At 39.7% G+C, this 27,183-nt stretch overlaps 2 protein-coding genes across 3 annotated transcripts in view; one reads left to right on the top strand and one right to left on the bottom strand.

Annotated features, from left to right (window-relative positions):
* noc3l (NOC3-like DNA replication regulator) overlaps positions 1 to 20,262 on the top strand; it is a 59,910-nt gene extending 39,648 nt beyond the window's left edge. The window contains exons 11-21 of the mRNA XM_072557767.1: positions 7,609 to 7,740; positions 7,877 to 7,957; positions 10,583 to 10,683; positions 10,869 to 10,941; positions 11,064 to 11,127; positions 11,308 to 11,379; positions 14,007 to 14,188; positions 18,308 to 18,436; positions 18,917 to 19,014; positions 19,278 to 19,362; positions 19,791 to 20,262. Coding sequence (XP_072413868.1) covers positions 7,609 to 7,740; positions 7,877 to 7,957; positions 10,583 to 10,683; positions 10,869 to 10,941; positions 11,064 to 11,127; positions 11,308 to 11,379; positions 14,007 to 14,188; positions 18,308 to 18,436; positions 18,917 to 19,014; positions 19,278 to 19,362; positions 19,791 to 19,919 — 1,146 coding nt within the window. The 3' untranslated portion in view covers positions 19,920 to 20,262. The remainder of the gene's footprint in view (positions 1 to 7,608; positions 7,741 to 7,876; positions 7,958 to 10,582; positions 10,684 to 10,868; positions 10,942 to 11,063; positions 11,128 to 11,307; positions 11,380 to 14,006; positions 14,189 to 18,307; positions 18,437 to 18,916; positions 19,015 to 19,277; positions 19,363 to 19,790) is intronic.
* A 2,059-nt stretch (positions 20,263 to 22,321) lies between these two features.
* Positions 22,322 to 27,183, bottom strand: part of plce1 (phospholipase C, epsilon 1) — a 366,594-nt gene continuing 361,732 nt past the window's right edge. For both annotated transcript variants that reach the window (XM_072557765.1, XM_072557766.1), the window contains one exon: positions 22,322 to 25,300. The gene's annotated coding sequence lies outside the window, so the exon portion shown is untranslated. The remainder of the gene's footprint in view (positions 25,301 to 27,183) is intronic.

The raw sequence follows: 27,183 nt of genomic DNA, 5'->3' as shown, positions 1-27,183 counted from the left end.
GGAAGAACTGCAGCACATTCAGTTTGACTCTCTAAATCTGTTTTCATGCTTGTTATATAAACCATAAGACTATCAGAAATAGGAACAGGAGTAGACCATTTGACTCCTCTAACCTGCTCCACCATTTAATAGATCGTGGCTAATCTGATATTCCTCATGTCTACTTTCCAGCATTTTTCCCTATAACCCTTCATTCCCCAACTGATCAAAAACTAATCTATCTCAGATTAAATGTACACAAGGACTGTGCTTCCATAGTTTTCTGAACATAGAGTTCCAGAGGCACTCGGCTCTCTCAGAGAAGAAATTCCTCCTCATCTCAGTCTTGAATTAAAGCCCCTTTATTCTGAGATAAAGCGCTGTAATCCTAGACTTTCCTGTGGAGAGACATTATCTCAGTATTTACTGTGTCATAATTTGCCCTTAAGAATCCGATGAAATTCAATAGATGTGATCTCGTTGAAATGTAATAATTAGAGTCCCTTTGTTCATTAGAAAGTCCCTCCAAACCAGGGATCATCCTCGTCACCCTTCTCTGAACAGCCTCCAATGAAATAATGTCTTTTCTTAAATAACATTCTCCAGATGTGGTCTCACCAATATCTTGTACAGCTGCAGTAAGACTTCCCTACTCTCATGCTTTAACCCCCTTGAAATAAGAGAGAACATTCCATTAGCCTTCCTGATTACCTGCTGGATCTGAGTGCTAACTTTGTGTTTTGTTTACAAGTACCCCCAAGCCCATTGAGAATCACAGAATCCTACAGCACAGAGACAGGCCCTTTGACCCAAAATGTCCACCTACACTAACCTCATATCCCTGCACTTGGCCCATATCCTTCTAATCCTTTCCTATCCATGTATTTGTCCTCATTTAAATGTTGTTATTGTACCCCACTTAAACAACTTCCGCTGGCAGCTCATTCCATATGCATACCACCCTCTGTGTAAAAGTGTTGCGCCCTCAGGTTCCTTTTTACTCTTTCCCCTTTACTCTTTGCTCTCTAAACTGATGCCCTGTAATCCGTGATCCCCCAAACCTGGGGAAAAAACTGAATGTATTCACCCTATACATTCCTCTCATGATCTTATGCACTTCTATAAGATCCCCCCTCAGTCTCCTACGCTGTAAAGAAAAATGTCCCTATAACTCAGATCATTGAATCTTGGCAGCATTTTTGTAAATTTTTTCTGCACTCTTTCCAGGTTAATTGCATCCTTCCTATAGCAAGGTGACCAAAACTGAACACAGTACTCCCAAATGCGGCCTCACCAATGTCCTGTGCAACTGCAACATAACTTCCCAACTTCGACATTCCATGCCCTGACTAATGATGGCCAGTGTGCCAAAAGCCTTTTTCACTGCCCTGTCTACTTGTGATTCCACTTTCAGAGATTTATGCACCTGAGCTCCAAGGTCCCTCTACTCCACTACACTGCTTAAGGCCCTACCATTCACCATGAAACCCCTACTTTGATTTGATCTTCCAAAATGCAAGAGCACACACTTATCTATGTTAAGCTCCATATGCTATCTCTCGGCTCACTTCCCCAGCTGATCAAGATCCTACTGCAATTTCTGATAACCTTCCTCACTGTCCATGATACTGCCTATTTTAGTGTCATCTGCAAACTTACTAATCGTGCCTTGTACATTCTCATGCCAAATCATTGATGTAGATAACAAACAGTAATGGGATCAGTACCGACCCCTAAGGCACTCCACTAGTCACAGGCCTCCAGTCCGACAAGCATCCTTCCACTATTACCCTCTGCTTTCTATCATCAAGCCAATTGTGTAACCAATTTGCCAACTCCCATGTGATCTAACCTTCCAAGGTAGCCGATCATATGGAACATTATCAAAGGCTTTACTGAAATCCATATAGACCACGTCTACCGCCCTGCCCTCATCAAGCTGTTTGGTCACTTCATCAAAGAACTGTGAGACATGATCTCTCATGCACAAAGCCATGCTGACTGCTTCTAATCAAGCCCTGTCTTTCCAAATGCATGTACATCTTATCTCTCAGAATCTATTGCTCTATTGCTACCCTCCAGTCTTCCAGGACCTCACCCGTGGCTAACAATGATGCAAAAGTAGCAGCCAGGACCCCGCAATTTCTTCTCTCGCCTCTTGTCGTGTTCTTGAATATATCTGGTCCGGGCCAGGAGATTTATCCACCATCGTGCATTCTAATAAGTCGAACAGCACCTCTACTGTGATATGAACTGTCCCCAAGAAATGACCACGAACTTGCCCAAGTTCCCAAGTCTTCGTGTCTTTCTCCACAGTAAACACAAGATAAATATTCATTGAGGACTTCGCCCATCTCCTGCGGTTCTACACATACATGTCCACTTTGGTCCGTGAATGGTCCTTTTTTGTTTTAATCTAGTTATTCTTCTTCCTTTAATATACTTAAAGAACCTCTTTGGATTCACCCTAATCTTCTCAGCCAAGGCATCGTTGTGCCCCCTTTTCGCGCTCCTGATTTCCTTCATCAGTAAGCTCCTGTATACCTGCATGGATTCCCTTGGTCCCAGCTGCCTGTACCTGAGCCACGCATCCTCCTTTTTTCTGGTCAAAGCCTCAATATCTCTTGTCATCTAAAGTTCCCTATTCCTGCCAACCTTGCCCTTTCTCACAGGAACATACAGATGTTCTATGTTCTATGTAGATCTTGAACTCTAGCTGTCTCACTTGCAGGAGGTCCCTTTGCCTGCAAACAAATGACTGCAATCAACCCCTGCAAGCTCCTGTCTAATTCCATCAAAATTTGCTTTGCCCCAGTTTAGAACTTGAACCTGTGGATCAGTTTTGTCCCTCTCCGTAACTATTTTAAAATTAACGGAACTGTGGTCACTAGCCCCAAAGCGCTCCCTTACTGTCACCTCAGTCACCTGTCCTGCCCTATTTCCCAAGAGTAGGTTGAGTGTTGCCATTTGTTTTGCAGTTTTTCTCCATTTAAAAATGTGTTGTTTTATTTTCTCATCTAAAATGAACAGCTTCATATATTCTCACATTATACTCCCATTTGCCAACATTTTGTCCACTTAACCATCAGTATCTCTCTGTAAGCTGTCTGTATCCTTCTCGCAACTTGCCTTTCCTCCTACTTATCTATTTTTATGTTGTCTGTGAATTTGGCTACAGTACATTTGTTTCCTTTCTCCAAATCATAAAAAATTTCACCATCTGCCATGGTGAAGTTTGAACTCATGTCCAAGATTCTGGATTTCAAAGTCAGTGATGACACCACTGCAGTACAGCCTTTTCCCTAAAAACAGAAAATATTCAGTCTTTAAATGCAAATATATAATTTACTTCAGTATAAACAATTGTTTTAAATTGTTTTAAACAAAACAATTTTAAACGTTCAGATTATAATTTAAAAAACAAAGGCAAACTTTTGATTTGTCAGATCAGACTCTGGTTGTGTGACTGGGACAGCTACATTCTTCTGTTCCAGTCACACAACTGGTTCCTTCCCCCATTGTTGGTTGATCCAACCTTAATTAAAATTTCTAAATTCAAACTACATTTTGTAAGTTACTGCAAGGCACTTATTAAGACCCGCAGTGAGAGAATGTTTTGCCTACAGATACAGGAGAGTGCTTAATTTACTAACTTTTGCATTTCTTTCATCTTGTCAAAAACAACTAAACGATTCTCTGATTTGCCTGTGGGCCTAAATGGGTTATATGTTGGTGAGTGTCAGTGAGTTTAGTTGCATAATGGACCCTATAAGCACTGCTAATTTTCAGCATGTTTCTTTAAGATTGCATTTTAAATGCTTGAATTGCAAATTTTCAGGCCTACACTACTTCGAGAATGCCAAGGATATTGTGTTATGCTGTGCAGGCATAAGATTTGAATTATGAGAAGTGAATTATGGAATTATAAAATGCCCACAGCAGAAGAGAGGTCATTGTGTCTGTGCTGGCTCTTTGCAAAAAAAGCTCACCCAGTCCTATTCCCTTGCTTTTCCTCAGTGGTCCTGCAGATTTTTTCTCTTCAGCTAATTATCCATTCTCTTCTGGAAGTCCTTGGATCTGCCTGCACCATGCAGTAAGGCACTGCACTCCTAATCCTAACCACTGACTGTGTAATAAGTATTTTGTCGTGTCACTTGATCAGTTGCTTCAATTTATGGTAGGATAATCTGAATATATTATCTAATAAGTATAATGGGATTGTTGCAGACAAATTGAATTTGAAAGAATAAAAGCAACAGCATCCAAGTTCTAAAGAGCTTTATTTTTTAGAGTGCTGGTAATGAAATTATATTTATATGCATTTATATTCAGAACTTTGTTCAAATAATATCTGCATGGCAACGTTAGAAGTTGCTTCACCTCGTCAGCTCAAGATGGAAAATTACTCAGTTACCATGGTTGCTCTCATTCTTATTTAAAATATCTGGGAAAACAGGTTTTAAGTCCATCTGCGTAGCCTTAATGGACATGGAAGGTGCACAGAAACAAATTGATGGAAATAATGAACTAAAGATAGGCATAGTGAAATTTAGGTGGTTTGGGTTCTTTACTGCATCATACCATTCTTAATATAAGCCATGTTGATTCAGTAGCAAGTAACATTATAATCCTAAAGTGTACATATATGTCGGCTTCTGGAGTTTGTTCCATTCGAGTATAACTTCTGCTCTTTAATATCCAAATAAGGTCTTATGGAGCAAAATCAGAAATTGTTGGAAAAACTCAGCAGATCTGCCAGCATCTGTGGAGAAAAAGCAGTATTAACATTTCGGATTCAGATTTTGGGAATCTGGGACATGAGGTGAAAGAGGAGTCTGAGCAGGAAATAAAACCAGAGTCTGAGGCTTATACACTTACCTAGGAGCCCAGAAAGAGAGGGGGGAGACAGCAGTGGAGTAAACTCGGGGATCAGCAACAGTAGGGATAAAAGGGATATTCTCAGGAAAAACCTTAAGTTCATTGGTTGGTAAGTAACTGCTAATTTGAATACCTAAAGACAAGAAAGAAATTTAAAAATTAGTTAAAGATTAATTTAATAATTTAACAATGCAGGGCTAGGCGATATGTTGTATCTGCATGATGTGTCGAGGTGATGGATCCCATTGTGGTTCATGGTCACCAAATCAAGTGATGGTTGCCTGAGGAGCTGTGGCTCAAACGTTGATGAGCTGGAGCTGGAGCTTCGAGCAACACATCCAGGAGAGGGAGAGTTACATGGGGGCTGTGTTTCCTGATGCAGTCATACCGTGTAGGTTAAGTACTCCAGATTTGATCAGTAGTCAGGGACAGGAGGATGTGACTAGAAGTGAGGCAGGTAGAAGGATCATGACCTTCACATTGGTTGAGCCTCAGCTCTTGACCTTGTGTAACAGATATGAGGTACATGTTCCCTGAGTGGATGAGGGAAAGTATTGGGCAAACTGATCACTGAATCATGATATGGGAGGTCATTAAAGCATGGGGTGCAAAGAGAGATCTGGTGGTGGTGGAAGCTTGTATAATTAGAAGTACAGATAGCATCCTTTGTAAGCAGAATTGAGAGTCTGACACGGTGTGATACCGGCCTGGTGCTAAGGTAAGAGTCATTTCTGACCAGAGATTATTAAAAGGATATTGGAGGGGGAGGATCCGGTTGTTGTGGTTCACGTTGGGACCAACAACATCACAAGTATAGTAAGAGGCCATGTTTGGAGAATATCTGGAATTAGGAACAAAATTAAATAACAGGATTTAGAGTTCTAATCTCTGGATTATTACCTGAGCCACATGCAAATTGGCAAAGAGATAAGAAAATTAGAGAAGTAAGCATGTGGCTGACGGGAGTGGTGCAGGAAAGAGAGGTTCCATTTTTGTGGGGCACTGGCATCCGTTTTGTTACGGGAAGGAACTGTATTGAGACTGGCTCTAACTGAACCGGTGTGGGACCAATGTTCTTGTGAGAAAGCGAAATGAAGTCACAAGGAATGGGGTGAGAGGAGGTGATGGGGAAGTCAATACAATTTCAAAGTCAAGTAACGGCAAAGTAAAGAAGCAGTCAGAAATATTGCTTCAGGTATGGCAGGGAATATCAAAACTAGAAGTATATACATTAAACCTAAAGAGAAATAATAAACAGCTGAATAAAACATCAGTGCTAAGGGTTATAGTGTGTGGTCCGAGTAAAAGTTCTATAAGTTCTACATGCATGGGGTTTAAGGAATAAATTAAGTGAGCTGCAGCACAAATTGAAATTGGAGATGATGAGATAATAGCCATTCCTGAAACGTGGCTTCAGGTGATCTGGATTGGGAACTAAATATACCAGGTTATAAGGTTTACAGGATGGACAGGAAAAAAAATCACAGGATGTGCAATAGCGTCACTGATTAGAAACCAAATTACTTCAGTGGTGAGGGAGGATATAATGGGGGAAGACATTCAGTGGAGACTGTATGGGAGGGACTAAGGAGCAGTAAAGAATCTAAAACTGTAGTAGATGTTGCGTGCAGGCCATGGTAACACCTCTGAAGTGCTAGATTGAATAAGTGCAGAAATTAGGCAGTTGTAGCAAAGCCAGAGTAGTATAAATGAGTGATTCTCAGTTTTGAGAGATTAGGAGAAGCAGACAAGTTCTTGTTAGAAAGGTAATGAATTTCTGCAGTGTGTCCAAGATAGTTTCCTACAGCAATACATGAAGGATGTAACAAGGAGGCAAGCAATATTGATTTAGTGATGAGTAATGAGCCAGATTTAATTCGTAACCTAGTTGTGTGAACATTTATCAAATAATGATCGTAACATGGTCGAGTTCAATGTAGTGTTTTAAAGTGAAAAGCATGGATCAGTTAGTAGCAGTTAAGTTAAAAGGAGAGTTTGTACAAATTCAGCCTGTTTTCTCTAGAATTTAGAAGGTTAAAGAGTGATCTGATTGAGGTTTTGAAGGTATTAACAGGAAAGGACAGGGTGTGTAAAGATAAACTATTCCCACTGGTTGGGCATTCTAGAACTAGACTGCATAGTCTGAGAATTAGGCACCAGCCGGTTCAGGGGAGATGTTAGGAAGCCCTTCTCCACACAAAGGGTGGTAAATGTTTGGATCTGTTTTCCATAAAAAAAGCAGTAGATCTGGAATCAGTTATTTATTTAATTCTGAGATAACCCTTAAATTTTTGTTCAGCAAATGTATTATGGGCCAAAGGCAACTATATGCGATGAGGCCACATCAACCGTTCTGGAGATAAAGCAGGAAGAGGATACTGACTAGGAATGATCAGCCATGATCATATTGAATGGCGGTGCAGGCTCGAAGGGCTGAATGGCCTACTCCTGCACCTATTGTCTATTGTCTAACCATGATTTCATTGAATGGTGGAACAGGTTTGAGAGGCTGGGTAGCCTACTCCTGTTACTATGTTCACATAGGTCTGGATTTCTAGTGCTCCTCTTCTGTTTTGTAAGCAGGCACACCTACCTGTTTTCTCAGCATGTCCATTTAATTTTGCTGAATCCATTTGTATTTTTACTTTCATTGGTCTTCCCTGGTAACTAATTCCACACCTTGTGATGCAAAATATCTGTCTGAATTTCCAATTCCAATCTGTTAAAGTGCAATTCTGTTTTTTCAATTAGGTGCTTAAGACATTTCTTGCGTTGCGAATTAAGGAAGTAGAAGTTAAAAAAGATTCAGAGGATATTGCCCCTAAAAAAAAATTCATGACATACAAAGAGAAAAGGAAAAATCTTTCCAGGATGCAGAGAAAGGTAATGTTTCCACTGTCTAGTCTTCCTTCCAGCATCAAGCAACTGTATGGGAAGTTTCTTTCAACTTTGTTAAAATGACAAATCTCTGAGCTTAACTCAAGTGGATCAATTTGGTTTTAAAATCTTTATTTTTCAGTGGAAAAAAGCAGAAGAGAAACTAGAGAAAGAACTTCTTGAAACTGAAGCTTCAGAAAGTAAAGACAAAAAACTGAAATTGGTATGTGGTTTCTAGATTTCAGGCCTTAATATCTCTAAGTATTTGACTTGCTTCTATGTAGTAAAAGCACACTGTCAAAATTTCACATCTAGCCAAGTCAGAACCTAGATTCACAGTAAATTGCTAAAGTATTGAAATTTTAAACAAGGATTACTACAGTTGGAATTTGCAAACCACTTTCTTGTTCATATTGGTGGTCTGGCAAGGTCACCAAGATGATTTGCAATGTATATGATGCCACAGTAAATGCTGGAGTGATTGCAGTTGGACTGAAAGATGCTGCAGATAATCACGACGTAAAACATTAAAGCTGAGCCACAAGTAGGTGAGATATTTGTATTTGACAAACTGAAAATATAAATAATTATAAGGTTTCACTTGAACGTTAAAATCTCTGTCTTTTAATTATTCCAAAGCTTTCAGAGTAAAGCCCTGTATCAAACTGCTTGTAGGCAACCCAGATATTCTGAATTATTTATGTGTTTGCAGCCATTGGTTGGTTGGTATACCTGTCATAAAACATTTGTCGTGTATTAAAAACTCTACAATTTGTTCAGAATGCTGTGTCTCCTATGCAAAATTTAAAAGGCATCAATCTGTAGGACCGATTTCCCAAGGGAATATGTTTTTTCCCCTCTTACAAGTTGTTTATAAATTTGTGACTGCAAGTTTGCAATATACCACCGTAATTCGTGATCTACCAAATCAGTTTCTGTTATAGAAGTCCTCACTTAATTTTGTGGCTGTGTTCCTGAACTTTGAGACTTGAAGTGAAATGATTTTTAAGTGAAGCATGGTTTCCTATAAAAATTGCTGTTAAAGCAGAGTTAGGTTCCTGTGGGCATTTATTGCGCAGAAAGTTTACAGTTTGAAATATTGTGTCATAAGTGCACAATACTGTGTATTCCTGGAATAACTTGCAATATAAATTACTGAATATAAAATAAACACTGTACAGGTACTTCATGACTCTTCTGGACAAAACAAAACTTTGAAGAAGCTTCATAAATTGAAACTATGTGCATTCCAAAATGCCCACATTTGTAAAAGATTATTTTGTTCTAAATAGACAAAGTGCTAAATATAATGGGTCTTGTGGTGCAGTGTTGGATGCAGGTTCATCCCACCTGCCATAGCGGTGCTGTAACTTCACGGAGCATAAGACTTGATTTAAATGAGTTGATTTAAAACAGATTTTATAATGTAAATGTCATTACTACAAATAAATATTGAAAATAAATTCATGATGAAGTTTCAATTGACCAGGCTCCATCTCGTGACAGAAGTTGTCAGTAGGGCTCTCTGCGTTGACCAATTCTGTCACTAGATGGAGTGCCTCTGTGTGAGTTCAGAGCCACAGCCTGGCGACTGGATTGGCTTCTATGATAAAAGGAGCTGCCTAAGGTAAGCAGCTGATGGGAGGGAGTGCAGGATTTGGGAGATAGGGGAGGAAGCAAGGCTACTCTGGGAGGCAAGGCCAAGGCAACACCAGAGAGGGAAGCAAAACCATACAGAAGAAGCAAGGGCAGTGAGGAGATAATTCCAAGAAACAAAGAAGATAAGAGTGGGAGGAGGCCATGTTTGTCCTTCAAGCCTGCTCTGCCATTCATTACAGTTGTGGCTGATCATCCAACTCAATAGCCTAATCCTGCTTTCTCCCCATAACCTTTGGTCCCATTCACCCAAGTGCTATATCTAGCTGCCCCTTGAATGCATTCAATGTTTTGGCATCAACTACTTCCTGTGGTAATGAATTCCACAGGCCCACCATTCTTTGGGCAAAGAAATGTCTCCTCAACTCTGTGCTAAATGGTCCATCCCAAATCCTCAGGATGTGACCCCTGGCTTTGGACGCACCCACTATTGGGAACATCCTCTCTGTACTACCCTGTCTAGTCCTGTTAGAGTTTTATAAGTCTCTATGAGATCCCCCCCCTCACTCATCTGAACTCCGGTGAAAACAATCTCTCCTCAAAGTCAGTCCTGCCATCCCCTGAATCAGCCTGGTGAGAGCAAGAGTATCCTTCCTCGGAAAAGGAGACCAAAACTGCACACCGTATTCTAGGTGTGGCCTCACCAGGGCCTTGTATAACTACAAGAATACATCCCTGCTCACGTACTCAAAACCTCTTGCACTGAAGGCCAACAGACCATTTGCGTTCTTTATCGCCTGCTGCACATGCTCCCTGGTGCACATAACTGGTCAACAACTGGTGCACACTCCCCTCTCCCAATTTACAGCCATTCGGGTAGTAACCTGCTGCCTTGTTTTTGCTTCCATAGTGAATAACATTTATTCAAATTACACTGCATCTACCATTGATTTGTCCACTCATTCAACTTGTCCAGTGTTAAGGTGAAAGTTGGGGCAGCCATGTTAAACCAGGGTTGAGTGGGAATATGTCATAAAACTAAAACAATACTAAAGTGAAATGGTGTTATGTGGGATAACGTAAAGTGAGGATTTGTATGTTGTTAACTACTCAGTTGGAAAATGCTAATGTTTAAAGTTAGTCATGTGCATGAATTGTTTCTACAAAGGTTGTTGAACTTTTGTCAACTGATTTTTCTTTAAATTATTTCCAAATCAAGATTTTGCTAATGGGCTTTCTGTCTTGCTGACAGCATACTGAAATCCTGAATATTGTGTTTCTGACGTACTTCAGAATTCTAAAGAAAGCACAAAAATCAGTACTACTTCCTGGTGTTCTGGAAGGCCTTGCCAAGTAAGGGAGCACGTTTGATTCATTTTTATATTTGACATTGTTTAAAATGTCAATTTCACTGTAAGTGTTTTATGTTTTGTGATTTGTCTCTTGCATTTGTCCATCATGCAGCCCTGCCTATAATCAGCCATATTTTCAGTGTTCTTTCTACCTGTAGAAACTAACCGTACAAAATGTTTTGTCAGATTTGCTCATCTCATTAATGTGGAATTCTTTGATGACCTTCTGGTGGTTCTGCATGCTCTAATTGACTCTGGGGTGAGTGCAAGTTACTCCTATTACTGGAAAGATTTTATATCACAGTCAATGGTTCAGACAGTTTACCCTTATAATGGTTGCTGTGTACCCCCTTCATTCTGAATTTCACTTTCTTGTTACAGAGTCTTCATTACAGGGAGTGCCTTCACTGTATTCAGGCTGCCTTTCATATACTTTCTGGACAAGGTAGGCCTCTGTGAGAAGACTTTCAGCTGTATTACTGAATTGAAGGTGGCAATTGGTTTTGTATTTCACAATAATGTATATCTTGATTGGGTTATGTTTTTCTAAAACTATTCATGTTGAAACTTAATTGTGGTCCAAGTCTATAAATTAAATCCTTCAACTTTTTGTTCTGTTCTTCAGGTGATGTGCTGAACATTGACCCAATGAAATTCTACACGCAACTTTACAAGATGTTGTTTGTGCTACATGCTGGTAATGTTAATTTTCTGGTTTTTAAAAAATTAAACAGCAAGTCTGTGACAAGTCAAGTGTCACATATAATTTCCAAGCAGCTTGAATATTCATTCAATGCTTAATAAGGAAATTGCATTGACAGGAACAGTCTTACTGATTCCTGCAGATTGCGCTGTTGCCAAATGAAAGACTTGTATGTGAATCTTTGAAGCCCGTCAGTGTGTTCTAGCTGTTAGTATTAATCCTGTTACCTTGTTAACTGATTTAATTTTAGATGGAGAAAAAGTGGCAAAATTGAGAATGTATGGAGTTCAGAACAATATTGTGATTTTGAGTTGGTAATTGTTTGGAAAGGAAGAAACAGGACAAAAATAAAAATTTGTTTTTTGATTAGTGGGACATTGAGTGGTGTTCTCTAGGCATTTATAGAGGGCTGTTGCTTTTCGCTGTATATATTAATGACTAGGATGAAGGAAGAAAATAATTCTATATCCAAATTTGTAAATGATGCTGAAGTTAGCAGTAAATTGCAAACGGATATACAGGCAAACTGAGAAGTAAAACTATGATAGATGCAGTTCAGTGTACAGAAATGTGAAGTGAGTCACTTTGAATCCAAGATAAAGAAACAGCAATATTAATGGTGCAAGCTTAGAATCTGCAGATGGGTGAAAATATGTTGGTATCTGTATACGTAACTCCCTAAAAGTGTATGTACAAAAAGCCATCTAAAGTATCAAAAGCAATGCCCAAGCCATAGCCAGATCCCCTTTGGAATGCCACATCATGTTTTGACACTGAACCATAGGGAAGATGCTGTTTCAGGGAAGGGATCTTGTGGCACATTGCTCGGGTCGTTATCTCAGGACTAGAAAGTCTGGGCTCAATCCCACTTGTTCTGGACTTGTCATAAGTCCAAAAGGTTGATTGAAATAGCTACTGCACAGAGTCACCTGGATGATAAAAGCAATTAAAGAATTATATGGGCATATAATAAACATGGTTTGTATACTCTTGAGTTTAGATAGTTGAAGGATAATTGAGATATTTAAAATGATTAAGAGAGTTAGCAGGATCAATACAGAATTTCTTGTTTTCGGAAAATCTAGGTATGATTGGGTCATTTAACAGAGAAATTGTAAGCGTTTTGACGTTAACAGGAACGTCAGTGGAAGTCTCTCCCAAGGACTATAGATACTGGCCAAATGAAATTTTGAAAGACCAAAATTGATACTTTTACCTACCAAAAGTTTATCTGAAGATATGGCTAAAAGTAGAGAAATGAAGTAGTTTCCATGTTAACCGTGATCTAATTGAGTGGTGAAACAGGCTTCTAAAGTGCCTAATCCTATTTCTGTGCATTTGTGGACAATGAAAGTTGAGTGAATATTTTTATTGGACTTGTTATTTGAGAATTTTGTTCCTTTCTTTACAGTTGGTTGAAGGTTCATTTAATGGTTTGACACCAGTTGGAGTTCACTAATTCATGGAGCTGTTTCTTTGATTCCAATTTTCAGTCTAACCTTTCCAAACTAAAATACCAATTTATCAATTTAAGCTGTATGCTATGAGCTATTTATAATATGCACAACCTTTTGAGAATGTCTGTGTTCATTTCTTGATGGGTCCTTCAACCAGAATAGCAGAGAAGAGACTTTAAAACAATCTAGCAAGAACATAGAACAGTATAACACAGGAACAAATTCTTTGGCCCTGCCATGTCTGTGCTAACCATGATGCTATTCTAAACTATTCCTATCTGCCTGCCCATGGTCCATATTCCTCTATTCCCTGCCTTTTCATGTGTCTGTCTAAATGCTTCTTAAACTTTGATTTGACTACCCCACCTGAAGCTCATTCCAGGTGCATTCTACCCTCTGTGTAAAAAAAAAACTCCCACCTCACCTTAAACCTTTGTATCCGAGAATTTGATATTTTCACACTGGGAGAAAGACTCTCGACTGTCCAGCCTATCCAAGCCCCTCATAAATGTATATACTTTGATCGGGTTGCCCTCAGCCTCCAGTGCTCTAGTGAAACAGTCTAAGTTTGTCCAACCTATCTTGATAGCTAATACATGTGAATCCAGGCAACATCCTGGTAAACCTCTTTTGCACCCTTCCCAAAGCCTCCACATCATTCCTAATGTGGTGGCAAGAACCGTGCGCAGTACTCCAAATGTGGCCTGAGCAAAGTCATATGGTGTCAACAGGGCTTGCCAACCTTTGTATTTAGTGCCTGAACTGATGAAGACAAGCATACTGTATGCCTTCTTTCCCACTTTTGGGGAGTTATGGACTTGGACCCCAAGATCCCTTTGCATATCAAGGCATCTAAAGGTCTGACCATTTATAGTACACAATATTCTTGCATTTGACCTCTCGAAATGCATCACCTCACACTTGTCCATATTAAACTCCAACTTCCCAGCTGCTCTATATCCTGCTGCATACTTTGATATCTTTCTCATTATCCAGAATAAAAAGGTGACTTTGTAATTCCCAGCTCTTCTTACATGACTAGTTATTAACATCTCTGCAGACAAGTGTGCATAAAAATCTTGGCAACAGCAATTCAAGTAGTTGGTTTTACTCTACCACGTGATTATCTTGAAAGCTGTTTGAACACTATTATCTGTTTTTCAGGGGATACGAATGAAGATGTTTTGATTTTGCTGCAATGTATAGATGTGATGCTGACAAAACGAAGAAAACAAGTTTCTTTGCAACGTGCTAATGCTTATTTGAAGCGTCTGACTACTCTTGCACTTAATGTTCTACCCAATTCCACCATCGGTATCCTGGCAACAAATAGAGTATTAATGAACGTAAGTGCTCTCACACTAGGAGATATTGACTATTTGTAGTTATAACTAAGCTGTAGTATGACCTTCTATCCACCTTTTGGCCAATGTTTGCTTAACTCATCTAGACTTTGTCGCTACCAGATGACTATGCCATTGTGTCTAACTCACCTGAGAGGAAGTAAGCTTCAGCCCAATTAAAAATTTTGGTTTCACATGTCCTGTCACAAATTGAATCTTGCTTCCCACTGTCCCTGATTTTCACTGCCATCTGGTCCCCTAAATCTTTTTTTTTTAAATTCCTGTCCCAGTGTTTAATTAATTTTTTGGCCTAACTCCCTTCCTATCTCCATAACCTCCATAGAGTCTCTTGTCGCTTCATCCACTACACTGATCCTTTGGGACTTTATGCACCACCTCCTCCATCTTACAGCCACTACAGCAACCTAGTATTCAACGGCTTGTCTCCACCTTTTAGAAATCTTTACTTAATACCTTCCACTCTTCGTATGCCCTCTCCCTCACACCTACTTTTTCAATGATGGTTTTTGTCACCACTCGTATTTCCCTCAGCATTTGATTTACTTTTTTTGTGTCAATGAAGTGCCTTGGGTATTTTTTTTTGTAAAAGTTGAAAGCAATGTATAAATAAATGTAATTGGTACAGTATTAGGATATCAATTCTTGAACACAGCAGTATGCATTCCTTGACTCATTAATTTAGCACCATTAACAATTACATGATTTTAATTTTTTTTCCAGTCTGTCTTGCATTATTAAGTAAAAGATTTTGTTGTTACTCTTGTTATAAAGTTAGCCTTGCCATAAGGTTATGATGTGTCCTTGATGAGTTACATGCAACCATTGTCTGTAATGGATTAATGAAATGCCACGGTTTATCTTTAAAACCTGCATTTTGCTATTATTAAGGTCCTCTCAAAGTAAATATCCAATTATTCAAAGTAATAGTAGTAGTTAAAAGAATTAAATTGTGTCACAGTAAAAATCGTGATTGTTGTTGAGGAGTCGGATTACATATAATCATTGTAGAGAGTGTAGTGCTGGAAAAGCACAGCAGGTCAGGCAGCATCCAAGCAGGAGGAGAATCAATGTTTTGGGCAATAGCCCTTCATCAGGAATGAGGCTTGTGATCCGAGGGGGTGGAAAAATAAGTGGGAGGGGTGTGGGAAGTGCGATAGGTAGATGAAGGTGGGGGTAATGGTGATAGGGCAGAGGAGGGTGGAGCAGATAGGTAGGAATGAAGATGGACAAGTAGGACAGGTCATGGGGGCGGTGCTGAGTTGGAAGGCTGGAACTGGGATAAGGTAGGGGGAGGAGAAATGAGGAAACTGGTGACATCCACATTGATGCCATGGAGTTGGAGGATCCCAAGGTGGAAGATGAGTCATTCTTGCTCCAAGTGTCGGGTGGTTAGGGTGTGGCAATGGAGGAAGTCCAGGACCTGCATGTCCTTGGCGGAGTGGGAGGGGGAGATAAAGTATTCGACCACGGGGCAGTGGGGGTGCAGGAGTCCCAGAGATGTTCTTTGAAGCACTCTGAAAGTAGGCATCCCGTCTCCCCAATGTAGAGGAGACTGCATCAGGAGCAAACAGATACAGTAAATGACATGGGTGGAACTGTAGATAAAACTGATGGATGTGGAAGGCTCCATTGGGCCTTGGACAGAGGTGTGGGTGCAGGATTTGCAATTCCTATGGTGGCAGGGGAAGGTGTCGGGAGGGGAGCGTGGGTGACAATCAGTCCTCAGCAAAGGCCTCACCTTCATCCCCCTACGCTCCCAGATCAAGTAATTGAACACGCATTGTGATATCAAACACTTCTTCCTCAGCCTCTGGCCTTATTTTTTCCACCAAGACTCCTACTCATCTTCCAAGGACCCCTTCTCCCGCCTCCAACACACCCCATCCACCTGGACATCCCATGCTGGTCTGTTACCTGCCCTCGATCTCTTCATTTCCAACTTCTGCCGTGACACTGACCACCTCAACCTGTCCACTCCCACCACCACCACCACCATCTTTACCCACTCCAACCCCTCACCATCACAGCACATATCCCTCTGCTCCAGCCCCAACCTCACCATCACTAGTGGATAAGGGGTGAGCAGTGGTAGTTTGACGCACTGACCTCTATATCACTGAAGCCAGGTGCCAACTTGACGCTACCTCCTCCTACTGCCCCCTTGATCATGACCTCACCTCCCCATCATCTTCCAGACCATACACAACCTCATTACTTCAGAGGACTTCCCAACCACAGCTTCCAACCTCATAGTCCGGGATCCCCGCACCACTCAGTTCTACTTCCTGCCGAAGATTCACAAACCTGACTGCCCCAGCTGACCTATTGTTAGATTAGATTACTTACAGTGTGGGGCCCAACAAGTCCACACCGACCTGCCGAAGCGCAACCCACCCATTCCCCTACATTTACCCCTTTACCTAACACTACGGGCAATTTAGCCTGGCTAATTCACCTGACCTGCACATCTTTGGACTATGGGAGGAAACCGGAGCACCCGGAGGAAACCCACGCAGGCACGGGGAGAATGTGCAAACTCCACACAGACAGTCGCCTGAGGCAGGAATTGAACCCGGGTCTCTGGCGCTGTGAGGCAGCAGTGCTAGCCACCGTGCTGCCCCGCTTGTCTCAGCTTGCTCCTGTCCCACCAAACTCATCTCCACATACCTTGATACTGTCCTATCCACCTGGTCCAGGGACTTCCCACATATGTTCAGGACACCATCAACGCTTTCCACCTCCTCCAAGACTTTCATTTCTTCAGCCCCCTATCGCTTATCTTCACCATGGACATCCGGTCCCAAAACACCTCTGTCCACCATGACAAAGGCCTCCAAGCCCTCCTTTTCCTCCTCTACAAGCATCCCCATTAGTACCCCTCCTCTGATATTCTCATTCATTTGGCTGAAGTGGTCCTCGCCCTCAATAATTTCTCCTTTGAATCCTCCCACTTCCTCCAGACGAAAGGCATAGCCATGAGCACCTGCATGGGCCACAGCTATGCCTGTCTCTTTGTTGGTTACGTGAAACAATCTCTCTTCTGCAGTTACAGGGGTACCATTCCCCACCTTTTTCTCCGCGACATTGATGACAATATCAGTGCCACCTTGTGCTCCCACGAGGAGGTTGAACAGTTCAACTTCAGCAATACGTTCTACCCCGACCTTAAGTTCACTTGGGCCAACTCGGACACCTCCCTTTCCTTCCTGAACCCCACTACCAGAGATTTATTTCCCTCCCCTCCCCTATCTGCTTTCCATAAAGACCGTTCTCTCTGCGACTTTCTTCACGGGTTCACACCTCCCACCAACCCACCTTACCCTGCCACCGGGAGAACTGCAAAACCTGCACCCACACCTCCCCTCTCACCTCCGTCCAAGGCCCCAGTGGAGTCTTCCACATCCGTCAGAGTTTTACATGCAGTTCCATCCATGTCATTTACTGTATCCATTGCTCCCGATGCGGTCTCCTCTACATTGGGGAGACAGGGCATCTACTTGCAGAGCACTTCAGCGAGCATCTCTGGGACACCCGCAGCAACAAATCCCACCACCCCGTGGCCAAACACTTCATTGCCCCTCCCTAATACCTGGAGGAGGAAAGCCTCATCTTCTGTCTTGGGACCCTCCAACCACACTGCATCAATGTGGATTTCACTAGTTTCCTCATTTCCCCTCTCTTTCCCTGGCACCCCCCTGATCCAATCTTCCAACTCGGCACCGCTCTCATGACTTGTCCTATCTGTCCATCTTCCTTCCCACTTATCCACTCCACCCTCCTCTCCGACCTATAACCATTACCCCCCCCATCTCCACTTCTTTGGCTCACAAGCCTCATTCCTGATGAAGGGCTCTTGCCCAAAACGTCGATTCTCCTGCTCCTCGGACACTGCCTGACCTGCTGTACTTTTCCAGCACCACTCTCTCCACTCTTACCTCCAGCATCTGCAGTCCTCACTTTCTTCTATTGTCATTGTCATCAGTTTTATATTTGACATTTATGTAACTGTAACTACTTCTAGCAGGAAGGCTTCTTCCTTAAAAGAAAGTTAAAGTTGAATTGAATCATATGCCATGTGTATTTTTGAAACTTTTCCTCCAGTCATTTCCGAAGACAGATATTTTGCTCGACAATGAATCCCATGGTAGTGGACTTTATCTACCAGAGCTTAATGAACCTGAATACTGTAATGCACAGAATACTGCATTGTGGGAGTTACATTACCTCCAGGTAAACTTGTTTTTCGTTGTGTAACATTGTCCATTTAATCCTGTTAGTACTACACAAGTAAATAGTAAAATGTTTCCAATGAAACTTGATATAAACACAAGTAGAAATCTATAGAAGTCTTATAGACAAATTTGATTAAGTCCTTTTCAATTTTGTTTATCAAGGAGACTATTTCCTTTGGAATTCATTAATTCCAAATTTCTAGTACAGTATTAGTACTGTTATTCATATGTAAATGTTAAACCATTCATGTTGTTCAATTCCACTATAAGTTTCTTTATATTATTTTGCATGAGAAGAGCTCAGATGTTCATCAGTAACATAGTTGATTTAATTGTGCTGATGCCTATTGTATTTAGGGTGAGTATTTCAATAAATGTGCTGGCAAATTGTTTGTAGACAATCTTAGTCCCAGTGCGTTCCAAGTCACTAGAATCCAGGATAACCTCACAACTTCCAGTTTTTTTTTTTAAATTGCAGAGACATTTTCATCCTGTGGTACGGAGTTTTGCAGCACATCTTAGTGCTGGTGCTCCATCAGAGGGCTCTGGAGCGCTGAGAATGGAACTAAGCAGAAAGTAAGGAATTTTAATGTTCTGAATCAAAATAATTGCCTGTTCATTACAAACCACAACTTGTAGCAGTGCAGTTTCTCAAATGCTTTTTGTTGCTGCACAAATGATTGAAGATACAAAGTCACATCCACTAGCTGCAAAATGCCCTTATGATTAGATAGGCAGTAAGTAAGTTACATGTTTATTTGTGCTTTACTCCTATTATTAGGGAATACTATATTCTTAAATTTGATCAGAGACTAAATTAACTTATCTATTTCACCCAGGCATGCAACAGAGCTTTTTGAGGAGTTCAGCATGAAAGAGATGACCTTCAATCCACCAATCACATCTTCTGGATCAAAAACAAAGGTAGAACAAACTATAAATGCTCATTTATTCTCCTTCATCTACTTTGTAGCTACGTGTTCATGTAACAGTATTCAACTAGATTAACCATACCTATTAAAATGAGACATTTTGCATTGTCTCTCCTGCCTGTGAAACTCTACCTTAATATAGATTTGGCCACGAGGGAAGAGAGCACATTTGCCAAACCTTGAGACTATTTCTGCTCTTTTTTTTAATCAACCGGCTCAGAGCTGATATAACGTGCCTTTGATGCGACTTGAACGCGAGACTCCCGGTCAAAGTTAGTTAGGGACACTACCACCATGCCACAAGAGGGTCCCAAAGCAAAGTCATTTTACTATTAACATGGAGTATTTATTAAAGTTTGAGAGTATGTTCTTATAAAAATTGGCTGTCACTTACACTTGTGATTGATGCTATAATTTCAGAAGTCGACAACACAGAGTGAATTCTTTGATGCAGAGCTTCAAAAGCACATTAATCAGCTCCTTGAGAAATCCTTCATCACAGCTGATCTCAAATTTGCTGAAAGTTTCCAAGCAGAATCACAAGCATGATTGAAAAGTGTTGGGTGTTCTCAAACAAAAAGTTATTACAAGTTGCAATATTTAAACAAATATTGGATTACCTGTGCTAATTCATGGTATCCACTGTGATTGTGTGTAAATACAAATGATTCACCTATAATTGTGAGCAAGAATAATGGTTCTAACATTGTCTTGTAGCAGTCACAGCACAATCCTGTATAAAGATCAGGTATTATTTTTCTTGGGCTAATTTAACAACTACGGCTTTTTGGATTTTATAAAAAACATGTTGTCCACTTTAATGGGGGAAACCTTGCAGTCTGTAAACTGTGGATTTGTTACTTTTGAATAATAAATAATTGACAAAACCTTGTATGAAGTGCTTTGACATCCTTGTTCATCCTTTTTCCTCCCCATACTGTGATCCCTTTATTCAAGGAAAAGAGAAATTTTCGATTTTATAGTCATTGGCTTGGCCGCTACTGGTTCACTACCCTTTGAGTGAAACTATTTTCTGCCTCATCCCAGTCTTCAGTAATCTGTTAATGAGACTGCCCCCTGGTTCTAGACTCCCCAGCATTTTATAATTTCAATCAATCAGATTCCTCCTGTGTATGCCTCTCACCATTTTGAATCTCCCCTCCAGCCTCCTCTGAGCCAATGAAAACAAGCCCAGCTTATCCACTCTCTCACTAGGATATTGCCTGGGATGGAAGACTAATCTCCTTTGCATCCTCTCCAGTGCAATTAATTATGTCCTTCTGATAGTGTGGCAACCAGAACTATATACAGTATTCCATCTGTGGCCTAACCAAAGTTCCCAGTTCCTATATTCAATGTCCTAGCTAATGAAGGCAAACATCCCATTTGCCACCTTCACCACCCTGTTTACCTGTGCTTATATCTATAGGCATCTGTGGATTTCTACACAAAGATCCCTTTATTCCTCAGTACTCCCTAGGGATCTACCATTATTTGTGTATATCCCTCCCTTATTACACCTCCAAAAATGCATCAACTCGCACAAGGATTACATTCCATCTGCCGCTGATGAATAACAGATTGTAGCCTGAGACCATCCTGAACAATACCACCATTCTTCGTGGCATCTGCAGACTTACTTACTAATTATTCCTTCGATTTTTGCATGCAAGTTGTTAATGCAACTAACAAACAGCAGGGGTTCCTGCACTAATTCCTGTGATACACTGCTGGTCACAGGTTTCCAATCACAAAAACAACTCTCCACCATTTCTCTTTGTCTCCTATTTGAGAGCCAGTTTACCAACTTGTCTTAGATTGCATGGGCTTTTACCTCTTAGACCAACCTCCCACATGGACCTTGTCAAAAGTCTTACTGAAGTCCATGTAAACCACATTAAATATATTGATGTAATGTTAGTGCAGTTAGTCACCTTTTCAAAAAAAATGTCAAATTAGTCAGATAGGATCTTCTTCCAAAAAATCTGTGTTGACTATCCCTACTCAATCCCTGCTTTTCCAAGTGTTATTGGCACCTATATATTTTCATTAATTTGGGTTAAGGTTGTGTTTTGCAAGCCTACTCCTTGCACCCCACACCTTTTGTAGAGCTTCGGATTTCATACAACCACCCCCTGCAATTTCTGAGGCTTCAAGCCAGCCTCGCCATGTTTGTAGCCTTAGGAATCGTTGACCATTGTCTGGATGTGGGAACTTCTGAAGGGTAAGTTGGAAAAACTCTTCCCTGTGTTCTATCATATCCTCACATCCCAACTTGTCTGTATCCAACATACCCATTCAGTCTAGTACATACTATATGTAGAACCAGTACACCATGCAATATAACAATGGCAAGTAGTGATTACGAACCCACACTTGAAATGATAGTTTTGTCTATAATGTAGCCTCAGTTTTACCAGCATAGCTCACAATGAGAAAATTGGACTCATCCTGTCTTGAATCATTTCGTTTTACAAAAATCATCTTTTGAACTTTTTTTTTCTCGTGTGTGAACATTATTGCACCATTCTTCAGTGCTAAAGATTACATAAAATGTTATTAAATTTTCTAGCATTGTCATTCTTTGGCTCACCATTAACTGATCCATGAGCAGTGGAAGAGTCCTTTTTCCTTTTGGTTTGCCTCTGATATATCTCCTCTATTAGGTTTGGACACAATAAGAAGTACAATTAGTAATTTGGTATATTTTCAATCATTCAGGAGCCAACATTGCACAGTGGCAGCTCACATTTATGTCAGAAAACGTAACGCATTTTGGGGTTGAAATGCTGGTGGCAATATTATTGGCAATCTTATGAGAAAAGATAAAAACAAACTAGAAATGTTTGTGAAAAATCATTTTTGATATCATGTTGATACATTTCCGATTTCTATTGATCAAATAAAACAAATTTTCTTACAGACTTGATATTTATTCTGATCAACTCAACATTAATAGTCTAATTCTCCAAGTCAGTTACAGATATAAATACACCAAACATTTAATTCATAACACATATTCATGTACAATCTGAAAACAATTTGTATAAAAAAAGGACATTTGGCACAATTTTGCAACCTTTTAAAAACATAACATTGCACTGTTAAAATTCGCAGAGTACCAACACCTTCAGAAGTCACAACATCTCCTTTACCTGTCAATAGAACTAAATACAGTAAAATTAATAAATGAATTGTGGGTTTCACACACGCACAATTGCTGACAACAGTAATTTACTTTAGTATTTACCCAATAGTTAAATCTGATAAATAAATGCAAGGGAAACACATTACACAGTTCAACTGTCATATTTACAAAATTTAAGACCATAAATACCAGCCTTTAAGTAAATGCCCAGTGAGTATACTGTGACATCACCCAGAATGAGCCTGTAATAATTTTATGACATAAACCTTGCCTGTGCAGTCTCCACTAGATGTATGTTCACAAGTACAAGTGGCAAGAGTGAACTATTGAAACTTGTTTCAACTAGCCCTCACTGACCTTCTGAAAAGGTTTGTTTAAAACAACAATAAACTTGAGGAAAAAAAAGCAAAAAACTTGTGTAAAAGAACACTGCTGTCAGGGCAAACTAACAGAGGCACAAAACCTCTAATTGTACTGAGCAGAGATTAATTAGGAATATAAAAAACAAATGCTCTAGCCAGAGAACGTGTTGGTCAATGAACAAAGTGTATTTCCACTGTTCAATATCAGTACAGAACATGCATTCAACAACACTGTTCATTATTCAAGAAGTATTAAAAGTATTAATAAAAAATTTATATGATTGTGATAGCTGTTACACACTGTAATTTCAGCACAAAAAAAAGAAATAAATAACTACTGACATTTGTGAGGATATGCAATATTAAAATTAAAGCAGCTACAGCAACCCATGCTTTTGTTTGTCAAATGTCACCTGGTGCCCTCACTTTGCACAACAATTTAATAATAAAAGGACATGAACTTCCAGGAAACCAATGTTCCTGACTGGTAGCAGTTAAGAGAATGTTCTAGATTGGCAAGTTATATCACCTCTGCTACTAAAATGGTGCAAATAACTTTCATGTGGTGACTATGACATCATTTGACAACTATGTGGGTATGTTTAAAAGTTTCAACTAAAACTCATCTAAACGATATTTAGTTTGTAGATGAGAATGACCCACCTAATTTTTATCTAAATCTTCGAGCAGAGTTCCTGAGGTAACATCAATCAGAAATATTAATTTTACATCTAGTAAAGCAGGAATATCAGCTTTTCCCTTGTTTTCATTTTTTTTGTAAGCAAGAAAATGCAGGGAGTAAACTATACACTTAAGCTTTTTTTATAATCTGTAATACGTGGATGAAAATGCAGAAAATGTTAAGTGCCTTAAAGAAGTAAGTTCTAACTAAACAATTTTGTAACAGCCGATGGCTGTTCCTAGAAGTTACTCAAAACTTAATTCACTTAATGCAGGCCATTTAGTGTGTGTTATACGTTACTGTCATAATTTTTGAATGATAAAGTTTCACTTTTGTTGTTCAAGTTGCAGAGTTGATAAGTTATAGCTCAGTCAGACACATGAGAAAATAAACTCTGCAGTGGAAGTTTCAGGAGCCTTAAAGCCTTTCTATCAGTGTTTGTTGCTGGTATTACTGCAGTTTGTGTAGGCCACATGTTTTGTATAATACCGTAGTGAGTCCTATGGTTAATGGTTTGAGGTGTCACTGCTATAGCTCTATTTGAACTGTCGCTAAATGTCAGTGTTTCAAAATCATAACATAAAGCATTTAAACATTACAGCGACTTAGCCACTATATTATGTAACTTAGGCACTCAGAAGCTGCCAAAACACTTACATATTTTGCACAATTCAATGGTATGTTTTTTTAAAATAATTTTGGACTACCAACACAATGTATCTAAAAAATTAAAATGTTCATCAGCAATTAAGGAAAAATGCTCAAATGCTTAATGGAAATTACTTTCCTGTTTGACTTAATTTTCCACAAGAAATTCAAATACACATATATACACACACAGTTATAAGGTGTTTGTGAAAGTGGGCAATTGTAAATAAAAAAAATTAAAAGTTGTGTTTTGGAGTATCAAAATAAGCTTACCACTTGGAACTTAAACATGAGAATATAGTAACTTTAACTGCAAAGTGTTAAATCTCTGCTTAAATAAATAATTCTGTCTAATAATTATAATATTTCAGTACAAATGTAGGACAGTATTTTATATATCTCAAAATTTACATGATTTTCTACTACAGTAAAATTACATCATTTTCTTAAGAACACTTTTTTCATAGGTTTAATGCATGGATTCAGCACATTCTATCAGAAATTATTCTCTTGCAAATTTAAATATCTTGTAAACATCAAAAAGAAGTAACTTTGTGTGACAATTCAGCTTAATATTACTACTGAAGTTGGCATCTAGCAAGATTCTGTATCGTAAAGTAAATAGGTACATTTAAACATACAAATCCTTCAAATAATTAAGGAAATAAGTGATTGGGAAAGTGCACAATGTTTTGCAATTTCTAACTTGTAAAGTTCTTAGGTTTATACCTGCGTATCTCTATACCCAGTACTTTTGAAGACAATTCCTTTTCCGTTTGAACAGTGGTGGTTGCTTGCAGATGTGTCTTCTTCCTTGTTAAAACTATGTATATATCGAAACAAGCTTGATTGGAACTTGTCGTTGACTCAATATTTTCTCTCACCTGTACTAAATGATGCATTTCATTCTAATGACTAGACTTCGTTGTTTGTGCAATTTCCAGTTTTTCAGAAGAGTGAAAATACCAGGAGACAAAGAAAGGGGTGATGTTACATCCTTTCTGGTTTTCTCCAACATTAGCTAAAAGTTCCTCTGCTTCATTTCGACACAGTACTAGTGAAGAACTAAGGAGGTCAATTTTACAACAACCTGTAGGAAAGAGATTCTTTTTTAAGTTTTGGCTGTAAAAATTAATTGAAAAAAACAAAAATCTTTTAATTGGATTAACTGTCATATGTAAAAATATCATGATACATCAGTAATTTTTATCTTTGATTTGTGCTTCTTGTTACATTTGTTAAATTTAAGAAACCTAGATTTTATGTAGGGCACTTGTCTCTTACTTCAGATTTCTCTTGTGGTAAAGGTCCTAATTTACATTCTGAATCATTGATAGGAAGAACAGGTTGGTTACTAATTCAGAACTCCTGAGTTGGGTAAGTAGATGCTTCCCATTTCCTAGGGTATAGAGAGCTAGAGCTGACATTTCTTGTTTAGGTTTCTCAAAAAATTTATGGTAGCCATTTTTTTTTTGCTGCTATTCAAAAGCAACAGCCCCAGAAGGAGAGAAGGAATAAACAATTCCATTGGCATTCTACAGAAGGAAGGAAGAACAATACACTGAAAGTATGCTAGTCAGTGCCCTGTCCCACTGTAATTTATACTTTTCTATTTGCCAAGAATATGCTAGTCAATAAATACAGTGATAGTGAATTGCTACAATCGGAAATAAATAGGCCACAGATATTTTAACTATGCCCTTTACAAAGGAAATGGTAGTAATTGCAGATTTAGAAGGTGCTGTTTTGAATTCTACCATCTACAAAATGCACTGTAGAAATTCACCAAGATTCCATAGATAACAGCTTCAAAACCACAGTTATCACAAGGACAATGGATGCAGATACATAGGAAGACCACCAGCTACAAGTTTCTCTCCAAGCCACACAACACCTTGGCTTAGAAATATAGCACCGTTCCTTCACTGTCATTGAGGCAAAATCCTTAAACTTCCTCCCCAACAGGCCTTACCTACACCAAATGATGTCCAAGAAAGCAGCTCACTACCACCCTCTCAGGGTCAACTAGGGATGGGCTGTAAATGCTGGCCCAGCCAAGTGATGCCCATATCCCGTGAATGTTATTTTTAAATAAGTAGAATATATCATCCTTCTCCAGCATCTCTCTACTGCTATCTCTAAACTGCTTGAGTCTAGTCCCACCTGGTACTGTTCTTCTTTATCTAATCGTAGTAGAAAGGTCAATTGGAATCACATCTTCTGCTTGCACATTATGATGTCTGCTGTCCCACAGTCATTGGCCCCTTCCCTATTTCTCATCCATATGCTGCCCTGCAATGATATAATCTAAACACATAGTATAGTTTAGATAAATGCTGATGTATTCCCAGCCCTACATCACTACCACAAAAACCCATCTCCCTTCACTACTGAACACATCTCTCTCAGCAACAAGCTGAGAATAAACCAGTCTGTTCACAACCTGGCCACAAACCTGCTGCTGGAAACTGTCTGTGTCAGTATAAACTTACCAGTGATTTCACTGTGAACTTGCTATGCCAGTGGAGAATGTTACCTGACTGCGAACAGCAGCATTTTGGATATTCAGCAGAAGTTCCAATCTGTGCTGTCAGCACGAAAAGTTGTTTGGCAAGAGCATGAAGTCAAAAAAATGCCTCCTCTCTGCTTCCATGTCAAATTCAAGCATACTAGCCTGGCACACCTTGCACTATTGAAACCAGGTTCCAGCTGGCTACACAGCCTGAGGAAGCATTGAGTTGTATGATGAGGAGGGACACTACCATATTAAATGCTAATTACTGTTCCCCCACTCTAGAACCCTCCAATGCCACAGCCACCACCCTACCACCGCTATCTATTGCCAGGTGCCTCAATCACAGAGTGAGGTGGCTTTGAAAGACGGAATTTCCCCAATTCCCCTCCGCTGAGGGCACACAAACTCAACGAGGGTTTGCATTTTGTTTGCTTTTCTAGCTCAGAGCATACTGACTA

Source organism: Chiloscyllium punctatum, chromosome 38, assembly GCF_047496795.1.
Source record: "Chiloscyllium punctatum isolate Juve2018m chromosome 38, sChiPun1.3, whole genome shotgun sequence".
In the NCBI taxonomy this organism is placed as follows: domain Eukaryota; kingdom Metazoa; phylum Chordata; class Chondrichthyes; order Orectolobiformes; family Hemiscylliidae; genus Chiloscyllium; species Chiloscyllium punctatum.
The sequence above is the reverse complement of the archived record's forward strand: the minus strand, read 5'-3'. Positions and strand labels throughout refer to the sequence as shown.